The sequence below is a fragment of the Phodopus roborovskii genome, unplaced genomic scaffold (genome assembly GCF_943737965.1).
Source record: "Phodopus roborovskii unplaced genomic scaffold, PHOROB, whole genome shotgun sequence".
Taxonomy (NCBI): domain Eukaryota; kingdom Metazoa; phylum Chordata; class Mammalia; order Rodentia; family Cricetidae; genus Phodopus; species Phodopus roborovskii.
This window is the reverse complement of record NW_026126576.1, coordinates 2905840-2919048: the sequence shown is the minus strand read 5'-3', so window position 1 is coordinate 2919048 and position 13209 is coordinate 2905840. Positions and strand designations below refer to the sequence as shown.

General features: G+C 42.5%; 1 protein-coding gene across 7 annotated transcripts in view; it reads left to right on the top strand.

The window, feature by feature from the left end:
* The window catches only part of Foxp1 (forkhead box P1), a 228855-nt gene extending 220732 nt beyond the window's left edge, over positions 1-8123 (top strand). For all 7 annotated transcript variants that reach the window (XM_051203460.1, XM_051203458.1, XM_051203459.1 and 4 more), the window contains 2 exons: positions 1954-2120; positions 7185-8123. In XM_051203460.1, coding sequence (XP_051059417.1) covers positions 1954-2120; positions 7185-7329 — 312 coding nt within the window. In that variant the 3' untranslated portion in view covers positions 7330-8123. The remainder of the gene's footprint in view (positions 1-1953; positions 2121-7184) is intronic.
* The last annotated feature ends 5086 nt before the right edge of the window (positions 8124-13209 follow it).

Sequence of the window (13209 nt, the reverse complement as noted above, 5' to 3'; positions counted from 1 at the left end):
GATAATTTGTGAGTTGCTCTGATCCTTCACTCTGCAAAAAGAGTATTCAGGAGTCATGGTGGTAGACCAGGCTCCAGGATCTTACTGTAGCCCAGTGGCTAGTGTTTTGTTTAAAGGCACAAGACTGGTTCTCTGTACTTAGGTTGTGTCTGAGAGTTAAAGGACCAAGACAAGGTCTTTACAATCAGAAGTGTCTTTTACCCATAATATTTTGAGAATAAAAAAAGAATAACAGACACTCATCCTAATAGACTCTAGTTGTTTCCATGGTTTTTATTTCTCAGTCTGGGACTTTAGAATCCAATAAATTATCAAGGTAACAATGGCATCAGCTTCTTTCCATCCTTAACATGCAACATGTTCAGTGAGAGCAGATCCCATGGTACTTCCAGAGAGAGGGCTACACAGTTGACAGTCCAGGCAGTACTTACATGGCAGGGGAGGGTGACCACTATGTAGGCTCACATAAGGCAGCTAGAGATGGCAGCCCGGCTGCAGCTGGCAGTAATATTACTTTGCCAACTGTTGTGCCCAGAAAGCATAGAAATGTTTTATTGGTTTTATAAAAGATGCTGGATGCAAGCAGATTATCCAACATGCCACAGAAGTATGGGCATTGGTCACCACGCTGGGAAGGCAGGAGATGGTACCCTCTTCCCTTGACTTATAAAAGAGAAGCAGATAAGTCCATAGGGGAAAGAGGGAGACGCTGGGTTTTACACGGGAGCAGGACTGTAACTGACTAAGAGGCAGACTCACTGCAGCCCGGATCCGCTCCTGTTTTCCTTTGTTCCTGGCTCATACCTTCTCTGTGGTGCCAGCTTTTCTAGAATAGTTAGGACTCTCACATGATGGGCCAACTGAAGCCACTCTGCCAGATTGTCTTGTGATCGTACTTTCTCTCATTAGGATGGAAAACCAGGCATAGTGTAGTCTGCAAGAAGACAATTTTGATAAATCTTCATCTTAATTACAGCTGCCTCTTTTTCCAAGTCTGTCCTCCTGAATAATAAAATGAGAAGTCACTGGGGCACACTTCCTACCCAAGTGAAATAAATGGGGTTCTGTTAGTCCCATGGTATTTTTGGACAATTGTCCACATTGTAGACAGTGTGGCCATAATAGTTACATTTGGTGTGACAGAAAATGAACAGTAGTCTGTCAAACTTGAGTTTGGGGGTGGGCTTCTTTTTGAGTTGGGGGGAGTAGGGAGTGGTCCTCCCCCCTTCTTTTTTTTGTCTGACACTCATATTTAGAATGACTTTGTCACCTGTAATATTGAAATACTTAGTTGGAAAGGAAATAAGATTTAGCCTCTCTTTTTGTTAGAGATTCTTCTTTGCTCTCAAAGTCCTCCATCATTGGTCCGAGGCTGGAAGCCTAGGGTGTTGCCTTCATCTGGTTATGTCAACCTTCACTAAGCAGGTTCAAAAATCATTAAAATGGGAATGATGGGAGAGAAAAAGCGATTCCGGTTCTATAACCTCCTCCTTTACTATGGGTATCTATGGAAGTTCTCATAAATTTGAGCCATGTGGCCATATAATCTGATCAACTCTTGGATATCCAATAGTGGAGTCATCAAAGTGGATAAAGAAATGAAAATTCCATTATATTTCACTATGAGCTGGAAATATTCAGTTCTTCTTGAAAAAAAAAAAAGGCATTGGATATACACTTCATATTAAATACTTTTGTCTAAACTGTATGACTCCACAAGGCAGGGCCAGCAGGCAACTTCACCCATGGACTCAGCAGTGCTCAGATAGCTTATCCAAATGAAGTCCAGGGCTCCTACAGCTCTCAAGCAAAATCTCACAGCTCCTGGAAATTGTCAGCCATGATACAGTGAACTTGAATCACAGGCGGTCAAACACACCACATGTTCCTAACACAGAGCTTTCTTGTCTTGTCTCCCCTACAATTTCATTGGGTTTCTTTTGGTTGATGCAGGCTTCCATGGCTGAGAATAGCATACCTCTGTACACTACCGCTTCCATGGGAAATCCCACTCTGGGCAACCTGGCCAGTGCCATCCGGGAGGAGCTGAATGGGGCCATGGAGCACACCAACAGCAACGAGAGCGACAGCAGTCCGGGCAGATCCCCTATGCAAGCTGTGTGAGTACCATCCACCCAGAGCTCTTTGTCACCTGATCCCAGTCTCCCTGCTAAATGTTCAAGGATGCTCCTCTCCGGCCCTTCTGTATACCTTTCTGATCATTTCTGATTCCTTAAGAGCCTCAGTGTCACTTGTTAGTGCATAAAAGAACTAGTTAGTAGCTCTCTCATAAAAGAGATAGATGGGTTTCATCCACTGTAAGTGTGCACAGCAAGAAAATGAGCAGTCCCTCCACTTTGTGTCTCAGACCATTTTTTAAGTCACACTGTGATTTTTTCCTCTAAAAGTCAGCATACACCTCTGAGAAAGCCCATGGTGTGTTCAGTTTCCAGGCAAGCCGAACCCAGCCCGGGAAAAGATGCATGTTTACGTGGTCGTGCGCTAAGTTTAACCACTTGAGCTCGACACCACAGCATTATTACCAAGCATTAATGATGGCACACATGAAAGGAGGCATGATTTATAGATTGCTCTTAAAATATCAAAAGGAAAATTAATAGGAGCATTACAGCAGCAGACGGCAGGATAATGAGAGCACATATAACCGAGTGAAGCAATGGGTGATGGTCGCCTGGGCTGGATGCGAATGGCACAGGGACCACACAAATCTCAACAAGGCCACCCGGGTGGGGTGCCCCTTTGTGGCAGGTGAAGGCTGAAAACTACCGCCTCTGCCGTAGCCCCTCTTTTGTTCCTAGGAAGGGTTGAAAAACAGAAAAGAAAGAGCGGCTAATGGCAGTCTCCCTTTTCAGCGAGTTTCTCCAAAGCCATGGCCCACTTTGAGGGACTAAACCAGTTCAGTGTTTTCCAGTGCTGTCCGCTCCAAGAATAGGCCACTTGTCTGCACATTCTTTCTGGATTACTGACCAACATCTTATTTTAGGAAATTCAAGGGACGGGAATGGAAAATGTGACCTTTAACAAGGAGACACGGAACAAACTGGCATATAGTGAAAGGGGGGGGGGGATGGTAGCCTTCTGGGGAAATCTAAGATTTTGCTTTCTAGCATTTTAATCCCATGCCCTGAGTGCTCTAAAGGGGATCTTTAGAGGTGGGGTGATGGTTTTTAGTTTGTGGGCATAGTCTGACAGCACTGACATTCTAGCATTTTAGGAATGTGTGTGTCTTTCCCACTACTGCCACCAAATTCATCTTCCCTAAAGCAAGCTGGTGTTTCTGACTCTTTTGTTATCTCACCGATATTCAACATTGTTGGGACAGTTTGTCAGAACAACATTAAAGTTCAGGCATAAGAGCCACTCTAAGACACAGCCATTGAGGAAGGCTATATGAAGTTACTGAGTGGAAGGCACAGCGCTTTTTTTTTTTTTTACAGTCTATTCAAACTCAAGGTGTAATCCATGTAAAAGAAAGAAAGCATGGGGAAGGAAGGAAAGGTAGGTTGGTTCATGGAGATGGAAGTTCAGTTGCTTAACAAGAGTGAATGAACTGCAGAGGTACCAAAACACTGTGTTTTACAGCAGTCATCCTAGTGTGTAACAAAACAAAGGCTCAACTGCTTGAAAGAGAGAGAGAGAGAGAGAGAGAGAGAGAGAGAGAGAGAGAGAGAGAGAGAGAGAGAAGCCCCTGCATTGTGCTATCAAAGCGTGATGCTCACACATCAGGTTTTCGCCATGTGCCCCCCGTGGTGCTCTGTGCCCACAACAGCTTCACTGTGTTCCTATCAGTGTCATAGCCAGTTAGACTTGCTGACCCCGTACTTCCATTAAGTGAGTTCTGTAATGACAGAGATTTCATTCTTGTCCAGTGTGCATTACCCTGCTAGGATGCAAATTGTTTTTTAACTGTTCCAGTCTATTGGAATAAATCAAGCCATAAACTTTACAGCAAGGCTTACAAGACACTGTTAGGAAGCTGGTGTTGTAATACAGCTCCCTGCTCTTCACTTTGCTGTGATACAAAGCACAGCATTGCCTTTCTCTTAAAAAAAAAAAAAAAAAAAAAAAAACCCTGTAGAAGGTAGTCACATAATAATGATTTGGGGGCAGCATATTTTCATTCCAGTAGGAGCTAAAGGGCCACCGTACCAAAGGCTCTGTGATGTGTGTATACCCTGAACAGGGAGGGACACAATGCCTTGAAACACTAGTTGTCTATAATTTAAAAACCCTTGTGTTTCCATGAAGGCTGTACAAAAGGATTACTCAGATGTAAGGGGAACAGAGAGATGGTATTTTGCTCCATTATTCATTGGGAACCCTTTTGGAAATAGTAGGCCTGGTAGGGGGCTTAAGAGAGGCACCCACTGTTTAGCCCTATTCTGTAGCTGGCACACTATGTATATGCCCAGTGGGAGGGAAGCCTTTAACGACAGTCTGAATCTTACATGGAAAGCTAAAGAACCCTTACTGTCATGTCTGGTGTAGACTTGTAGGTCGTTGCACAGCAGATCTTGTTGGTGGTATTTGTTGGCTATCCATCCATCCATTCTATGCTAAGCGCTAGGCTAGACCATGTAGATGTGTCAGCATCATTACCCGTGTCTGGGGCACAGTAAATACTCAATGAGTTTTTTGGGAGAACAGAACAGTCTCTGGTGTTAAGAACCCTCATTTGGGAAAGCCTTCCATTTGTTGTTCTTGTTGTTGGGGGCCATGATTTACAGTTGTAAAGCAACAACAACGAGTTAAGATGAGTCTATATTTTCCTAGCGTTTCCGATCCATACCTCTGAGACTTTGTGTAACACTGCACCTTGGAAACCAGAGATTTTTAAGTACTAAGTATTATAGCTTTAAAAATTTTAAGCTGAAAAGTGGCATTCTGGAGAATAGCAGTTGAGCCTCAGTAACTGCTTTAAAAAAATGTTTTTAAAAGGCAAATTCCTGCTGCTGGACATTATTACCAAGCCCACAGTCAGTTCATGGAATGATTGGTAAAGTCACAGTTTTCCCTGTAGTGAAATCAGGAGACAGAACTAAACATTTGATGTGGCTGGTAATGCAGGGGGTGTGGTTTAAGGTAACTCGGATTATACCGCACACCTGTGAGACCACAAACTGTTCTTTCAAAGTAACACTTGGGGCACTGACATCGAGTCTCACTTGATAGCACCCCTCTGCAAATTAATATCCCAATAAATCAGGAGAGCCATAAAGATGTTTTGGCCTCTGCTCCAACAATTGCATTCTTAGACATTTATCCCAAGGAGGTAAATCAACAGAAGGAGAAAGATTAATGGCTAGCAGTGGCTCACTGTACTATGCAAACATCGGAGGGGAAGGAAGGGACTGCAGAATGCCTGACAAAATACACAAAAGTAAGAAAATAATTCCTGCTGTGTCTAAAGCATGTAATAATATGTTCCCAAAGGGAAGTGAGGGACTGGCAGTAACCATAATCGGGGCTGACTACACAGGCATGTGACGTGTTCAGTGACATGGTACCCCAAGCATGGAAGGACACTGCCCTCTTTGCAGTATTTGATTTTCCTCTTGAAGTGAATATTTTCCATTCAGGAACTCTGCAGACTAGATAGCTAGGCCTAGGCCTTATTTCAGAAACAAAGACAAGCACGACTATTAAGAATTTTAAATAGCCAAGGACCCATGTATAAAATATACTGTGCATCTCTGGTTTGTTGTACAAATGGTATGTAAGAATATGGGTATAATTGTTTAAAGCTATTTATCTGACATCTAGCCCCCCCCCCCCCAACTCCCTTTATGCTGTGCTAATTTTAGTGTCAATTGATTTTGAAGGTTCCTGTCTTCCAGGGCAGGCCTCTGTTTGTTTTTAAATGGTTCCTGGGGCCTTTGGGGCTTGCATACAGCATCAATTATTTAGGAAGCCAGCCAATCTCTGGTACCACCTCTTATTACTAATACTTGATAATGTCCAATATAAGTCCCTCCCATTTGCAGCGTGTCTCAGAGATGGGCACATTTTAACTTGAATGGTTCTTTTACATATCAAAAGGCCCCCCACAACAGAAAGTCATTTGTATTTGCAAGAGATCAGTTGTAAATATGATTTACGAACAGCTTTTCACAGTTGTTATCAGAGTGGTCTTGTGTGATCATGCCAGCCCCTTTAGATGAACCGAGCCCCAGTCCATAATGAGAAAGTTGGCAGCTCTCAAGGTAGCTAGAGCGTCCCCGGTGGCGGCTACCAGCCGGGCCTCATGTTTTGCCTTGTTTACAGCTGACAGTGTTATTATTCTGATTGGGGCTCTGCTCTCTTATCACACCCTTGTGTTGAGCAAGCCTTTTCCTTTCCGTTTGTGTTTCCTGGCAGGGCTTTTCTTGCCTTATTGACAGTTTGTAAAAATATGCATTAATTTGGAGCTTCAAGCATGTATCATGGTGTCTCTTTGCTGTGTTTGCTTGAAGTTGATTAATGATAGGCCCTCACTTGGGGTCGTCCTCTGGAGGGTTCTTTCATAGGTTCTGCATGTTAACTAGCAGAGCAGAACACACAGCAAGTCATGATTAGCCCAGCCAGCCTCCTGTGCTCAGTGGTCCCCATGAACCACTGCCGTATTACAGATTCCCCTTTCACGTAATTACTTGCAGGGTGGCATTCATCCACCCAGGATGTCGCTATGGGGCCTGTTATTTGGCACTCAAAAGTGTGGTCCTGGGATTAGCACCATCACCCTGAATCTCTTAGAAACAGAGAGTCTGAGCTCCATACACTGCACTGTCACAAGGTCGTCCAGTAATTTGTGTGTCCTGAAAAGCAGAAGTGATTTCTGTCCAGAATCCTTCCTAAAACAGAGATGTCCAAAGGGTCTCTGAGCACCAGTGCTGTTATACTGAGCAGTCCAGAAGCCCCTAGCCACATGTGGTTCCCTAGACCCTTGGGATGTGGGCAGTGAAAATATCAACAGATATAAGGTCATAGCAAGTTTCCCACTATATTTGAAAACACATGTGGCCAGGGTCACTCTGTCTCTACAGGACAGTGTCATTGCTGTAGGACGCGTCTTCTAGGTTGCCCCAACTCCGGCTATACATCAATCCAGATGCCCCTCTAAGCCTGTTTTCTCCCCCCCCCCCATCTCCATCTCCATATCTGTCTCTATCTCTCTCTATATATAGGCATCCCGTACACGTCAAAGAGGAACCCCTTGACCCCGAGGAAGCAGAAGGGCCTCTGTCCTTAGTGACAACAGCCAACCACAGTCCAGATTTTGACCATGACAGAGATTATGAAGATGAACCAGTAAATGAGGACATGGAGTGAACCTCTGGGCGGGCCGACCCCGAGACCGAAGATTGGGAAAAAAAGCAAAACAAAACAAATTTAAAAAAAAGAAAAGAAAAAAAAAAAACAGGTCAGAAGTTAGCAGTGAAGCCGTTCTCCGCTCGTTGTACGGTCTGGAGGGTTTTTCGCTACATTTTGACAACTCTGAAATGTGTTAACTCTTAGTGCCATCAAGAATCCCATTTGGGAGTATTTTTGATTTTTCTACTTTTTGTTGACAAAAGGGATTTGTACTCTGTGCATTGGATGGACCTGTTTGGTACTTGGGATTTTCCTCTTTGAGTCAACATCAGTGTTGTAAATTCGGTAAACGGATTCACTTTTCGCAGCAGACTTTGAACTGCAGTTTTGTCCTGCCAAGGCCGACACCCACCGAGGACACCCGACTGAGCTCGCGCACCTGCGCCGGCCGCAGACCAAGCCTTCGCCCGAATTCCAGATTCCAGTGGACGACCTATTTGCACAGCACTGCATGTTGATATCACTGCCTTCACTCACTTTGGTTTTCTTTTTTGTTTGTTTGTTTTTGTTTTTGCTTCCAGTTGGGATGGGGAAGGCCTTTGTGTGTTTATTGGGGGGAGGGGTTAAAAATAATTATCCCAAACTTTTTAATGTATTGCTCTTTTTTTTTTTTTTTCCTTTTCTTCTTCTGTACCATTTTAAGTTCTGACCTCAGGCCTCCATTTGGGCCCATGGCCTCTTGGAGGCTTCACGTTTTCTGTACCTTGTGATGAATGTTAATAGGTGTTTTTATTATACAAAGCTGAATGTCATTTCTCGTCTGTAGTTTTCCGGCACTCATTCCATTTTCCTATAGGCATTGCCACGTTTCTCTCAAGTTTAAAAAAAAAAATAACAAAAACAAAACAAAACATTCCATTTTGGTCTTTTTTCAAAAAAAAAAAGAAAGAAAGAAAGAAAAGAGAAAAGATCCCAAAGGCTGCACCTTACATCTGAAGGTCCTCTCACAGGGACATGGTGTCCTGCCCGAAGGAGAAGGGTTGACAGAAAAGGAGAGAGAAACACACGCACATACTCTAGGAACATAGCAGATTCATTTCACAGAGCAGTATTGGGGTGGGATGGGAACGTTCGAGATCTTTTCATTGTGCCCACCATTGTGAGTAACTGCTGCCACACTCTCTCAGCATCAGGAAACACAGCCAAGAGAGACAATGAAAAGAGTAAACAACCCTTAATAATTAGACTGGCACGATGACCATGGAAGGCTCTCCCCCCTATAAGCAAGTGGCCAGGACCACAGACTCTGTTGTCCTTACCAGCATGGGTTGCTTTGTTTGCAAAATGACCAAAAAGAAAGCCAGCTTCCCTAACTAACTTTACTCACCATGGTGACAGCGCTGAGTTTGCAGTCAGTTGAGACCAGCTTGGTGGCGTTCATCTGTTTTAATGCAAATGAGACTTCACCTTGAACTTGTTATGGGAGCTAATGAGCACTGAGCCCAGTAGATGCTGATGTGTGGGTTTCCAGTGTGCAAAGTCGGCACTGCAGTTCACTCTGCAGTGTGATAGAATCACACCACCCTAGTAGCACAAACTTAACAGGTGATAACAGTAGGCAGACGGAGGCTCCTGGAACAAGGGCCCACAGAATGCAATGGCTCTAGGTTGGTATACCCTTCAAACCCCTCCACACCCCATCTGCACCCACTTCCCTGGCGTTTATTTATCTAGGGCTGTAGCTTTCGTTTGGGTTTAGTTGGAGAGCCTTTCGAAGCTTAATTTATATACTTTGTACCTTTTATTTCTAAAATTACCAAAGATATTGCGCAAAGGTAAATTATTTTCTTTTATGCTTTATCTGATGAAGCCAAATATCCTCTTATTGTTGATCAAAGGAGGCAAAAGGATTCAGAGGCAAATGATGAGGTCCAGGCTATTTGCCAACCGGAGGGAAATAACTACCCCTCCAACAGAGTTCATTTAGCAGACTAAGTAGGCAATGGAACCAAAGTTTTTTACTTTTTTCTATTTTTTTCCCTTTCCTTTCCTGTACTTGTACAGAGACCAAAACTAACTCCTGTAAGGAGAAAATATGGGGCTACTGCAGAGAAAAGAAAAATATGAACAGGAAAACAGTATTATAGCTCCTACAGAAAGAATGGGTTACCATCTTAGAAAAAGAAATGAATGTATGATGCTGAAATTAGTGTGTAAATCAAGGAGACACTTAGGATGACTTCAGAGAGAACGGAAAAGTGTCTGACTGCACTAGGCCACTTCTAGAATAAAAATATTTTTTTTTTTTTAGAACATTGGTATGCCACTTTTGTTTAAAGGCTGTGCTGTAATCACTGCATTAGTTTTGTTTTATCTTGGCATATATATCCTCTAGTTCTAGATTCTTTCTGCTTTTTGTTCTTTTTCCTTTCTCAGATTATGATTTGGTCAGCATTTTTCATTTACACACACACACACACACACACACAAAAAGGTAACATTCCCATCCACTCATTAGCTTAGAATAGAACGTCTTTGGCAATTACTTCTGAAGCTTTGCTCTGCCTTCCTTCAGGGGCATCTGTGGTTACTCATGCCTCCACCCCCCACTTTTCCAGGCAGCTTCATGATGTGCAGGCAGTAGCCAGGCAGGGTCATGGGAAGGGGGCCTGTGCTTCTAAACTGAGTGGTTGCTGGTTAGATATTCAAAAGAGGATAAAAATCTGGTAGATTAGTTCATTCTCAGCATGTGTAGCTAGACATGAGTAAAGATAACAGCATGAGAACTGTTAGTACGCATACCTCAGTTCAAACCTTTAGGGAATGATTAAAAAATTTTAAAAATATACATTTCATTCAGTTGCACTTAGTCGTATGTCTTGCATGCTTAGTCTAAAGACTGTAGCAAAAAAAAAAAAAAAAAAAGAAAAAGAAAAATTAGATTTTACATATCTTTGCAGGTGTCACAGCCTTGCAGAAGAACCAACTGAAAAAGAAAAAAAAAGTTCTCAGGCTTTACAGCAAGCAATCTTCACTCTGATTTTTACAGTTCTGATTCTGTCCCTTGGGGGGAGGATTGTGGTCGCTTCTTTAGAATGGGGTTGATTCGGTTGTACATATATCCCGATGTGTCTGTGTGAATCTTTGTCTTTTGTGGGGGAGGGCCAAGGGCAGCTCTTTTTTTTTTTAATTATTTTATTTTTTAGGTATTGTTCCTAAAGAGGAATAAATGCATATACCTGTTTGTCAAAACATCTTTGCTTTTTGTGCAACTGCATTTTATTAATGATACTTTAAAACAGAAGAAAACCACAGTATCTTTGGGGGTAAAAATCTACTGTATGTAATGGATTTGCAGTCAATGCTGCACATGTATTTTATTTCATTACCCTTGATTTACGAACATTGGGTGACATGTTGACATGTAGGAGGAAAGAAGAAACTCCAGAACACTTTTTTTTTTTTCCTTTTTGGCTTTTAAATTGTAACATAGTTGACATAATTTGTTTCCTATTCTCATTAATTGAAACATTTTGTACAGGTTTGTGGGGTGGGGTGTGTGTGTGATTGTGTGTGTGTGTGTGTGTGTGTGTGTGTGTGTGTGAATGTGTGTGTGTGTGAATCTGTTTTTGATACATTCCTGTTCCTTGTGTTTACCCTGCCACTGCCTTCTTGATTAAGTCCTAAGTTTGAAAAGAGAAAAAAAAAAAAAAAAAGTTGTTTAAAAAAGATGTTCTCTCCTGCTGCAGTCAATATTTTTGCATGATGAAATTCCAGGGTCACACTTTCAAAGTTTTATCAGTAAAGTAGTGATTAATAATGGGAAGTGTTGAAAATACTGAAATTTTTGTATAAAAAAAATTTTACAAGGTCCCAAGGTGTAAAGACAGTTTGTTAATTTTTCTTTTCTTTTTTTTCTTAGTAAGGATCAAGCAAACAGGAGGGAGGTGGGCCCATGTGTCAGGCACACACAGTCCTGGTGAGGACCCACCCTTGTTGTCCCTAGGGTCTATCCATGTGAAAAGACTTAGGCTGCCGTATTGGGGCAGCAAAGGGTGAACCATCAAGACTTATGTACATGGTGACCTAGCTGCCAGTGCCCTCCCCACTTCACAAGACAGTTGACTTGACATTCCCAGCATCCCATTAGCCATAATAAAGCAAGCCTTGGTTTAAAAGATAAACAACATAATAGAACCAAAATGTAATGTAAATCACTAGCTCTTCTTTTTTTGATCACACACAAAATCAAACTGAAAGTCTCCTCTTTTCCACATTCTAGCTGAGCTCTGTCTCCAAGGGCACAAAGCAGACTCTGCTAATGACTTCGAATCTTTTTGGTACCTTTTGGTCAATGCCATACCCTCCTGACAGTCTGGAAGTGTTTTGCAATTTGGTTTCACTTTATTATCCTGAGAAGCAAATGGACAATTCCAACGGCGTCTCATGGGTCCACTGTAACTTGATGCAGTCCCTGCTACCCAGGAGCCTGGGTGGAGATGGTGCGGTCTGGGTTGTGAGCGTGGTGCTCTCTGTATATGTGCTGCCACTAACAAGGATTGTTTTGTTTTGTTTTGTTTCGATAAGGCATAAAAGAATCTCATTCCTTGACATCAACTGTAATTCCATCATTCCATGTCTGTGGATGCAGACAATAAAAAAAAAATGTTGTGTAGTCAGTACTATTGACTGACATGAGAGCGTTCTCAAATGCAATAAAAATGCTGGTTGTTCACACTGGTAGACAAAGTTGCCACAGCCTAAGTTTTTTCCCCCACTTCTGACCTGCTGAGACCCTGTGGCAGGCACATGCCGCAAGCTGACTCTTAGCAGCAGCTGCTTGCTGCCAGATTCTGGGTCAGCCTGGTGAGCTGGCTAAGGGAAGCTGTTTGAAGAAAGGTTCTGAGGAATGGTGGAAGGGCCTGCTCTGTCAGAGGGAGCACACACTCTTCTTCACCAAAGTTGATAAGGAAAACCAAAAAAAAAAAAAACAAAACAAAGTGCTTAATAACTGACAAGAAGAGCCAAACTAAAATTTTGGAAGAAAGCAATTTCATGAATAATTCATTGACATTTCACATCTGCAAGATCGGTCATCCAAATAAAATGCTAACGTCAAAACCATGCACCATCTACAGTATTCTCATCAGGAAAGCTTTTGCATATAATGATAAATGCTTAGATTAAAACAAATGATCTTATAAAAATACTCTTATCAAAAGTGTGCTGTGTTAACCACACAGAGAACACAGCAGAGCTGGAGAGAGAACCCTGGGTCCTAGGAAACCATCTGTGGAGATGGTTTTTAATTATACACGTGTAGAAAAATGTGCTTTCTCTCCTTTGCTTCATGCCATCATACATATTCTAAGGTCTGATGAATGAAACCATTTCTTTTAACACAAATCTCACCGGCAATATGCTGAAAGAAACACTACAAAGCTACACACAAGTGGTGGTGCACATCTTTAATCCTAGCACTGGGGAGGCAGAGGCAGGCTGACCTCTGTGAGTTTGAGGCCAATCTAGTCTACATAGTTCCAGGACAGCCAGAGCCACATAGACCCTGTCTCACAAACCAAAACCAAAACCAACCAAACAAAAAAACCCTGTGAGTGGCCAGGCCACAGCATCACAAGAACCATTATAATTCCAAGCACATCAGTAAGGCTTTGAGATGTCTTACAGGGGCCTTTCCCAGCACAGTGTGCCTGCCTGTTTGGGGGAAAGATCAGTTGCTTATGAATCTCCCATTTGCTATAACAGAATGATTTTGTTTGGAGTGGTTATTATGTTTTTTTTTTTTCCCCTCGTCGTTTGTTTTCATTTTGAGATGGGGATCTCACTATGTAGTCCAGACTGGTTTCGAATTCCCCTAGGAAAATCAGGCAACCTACT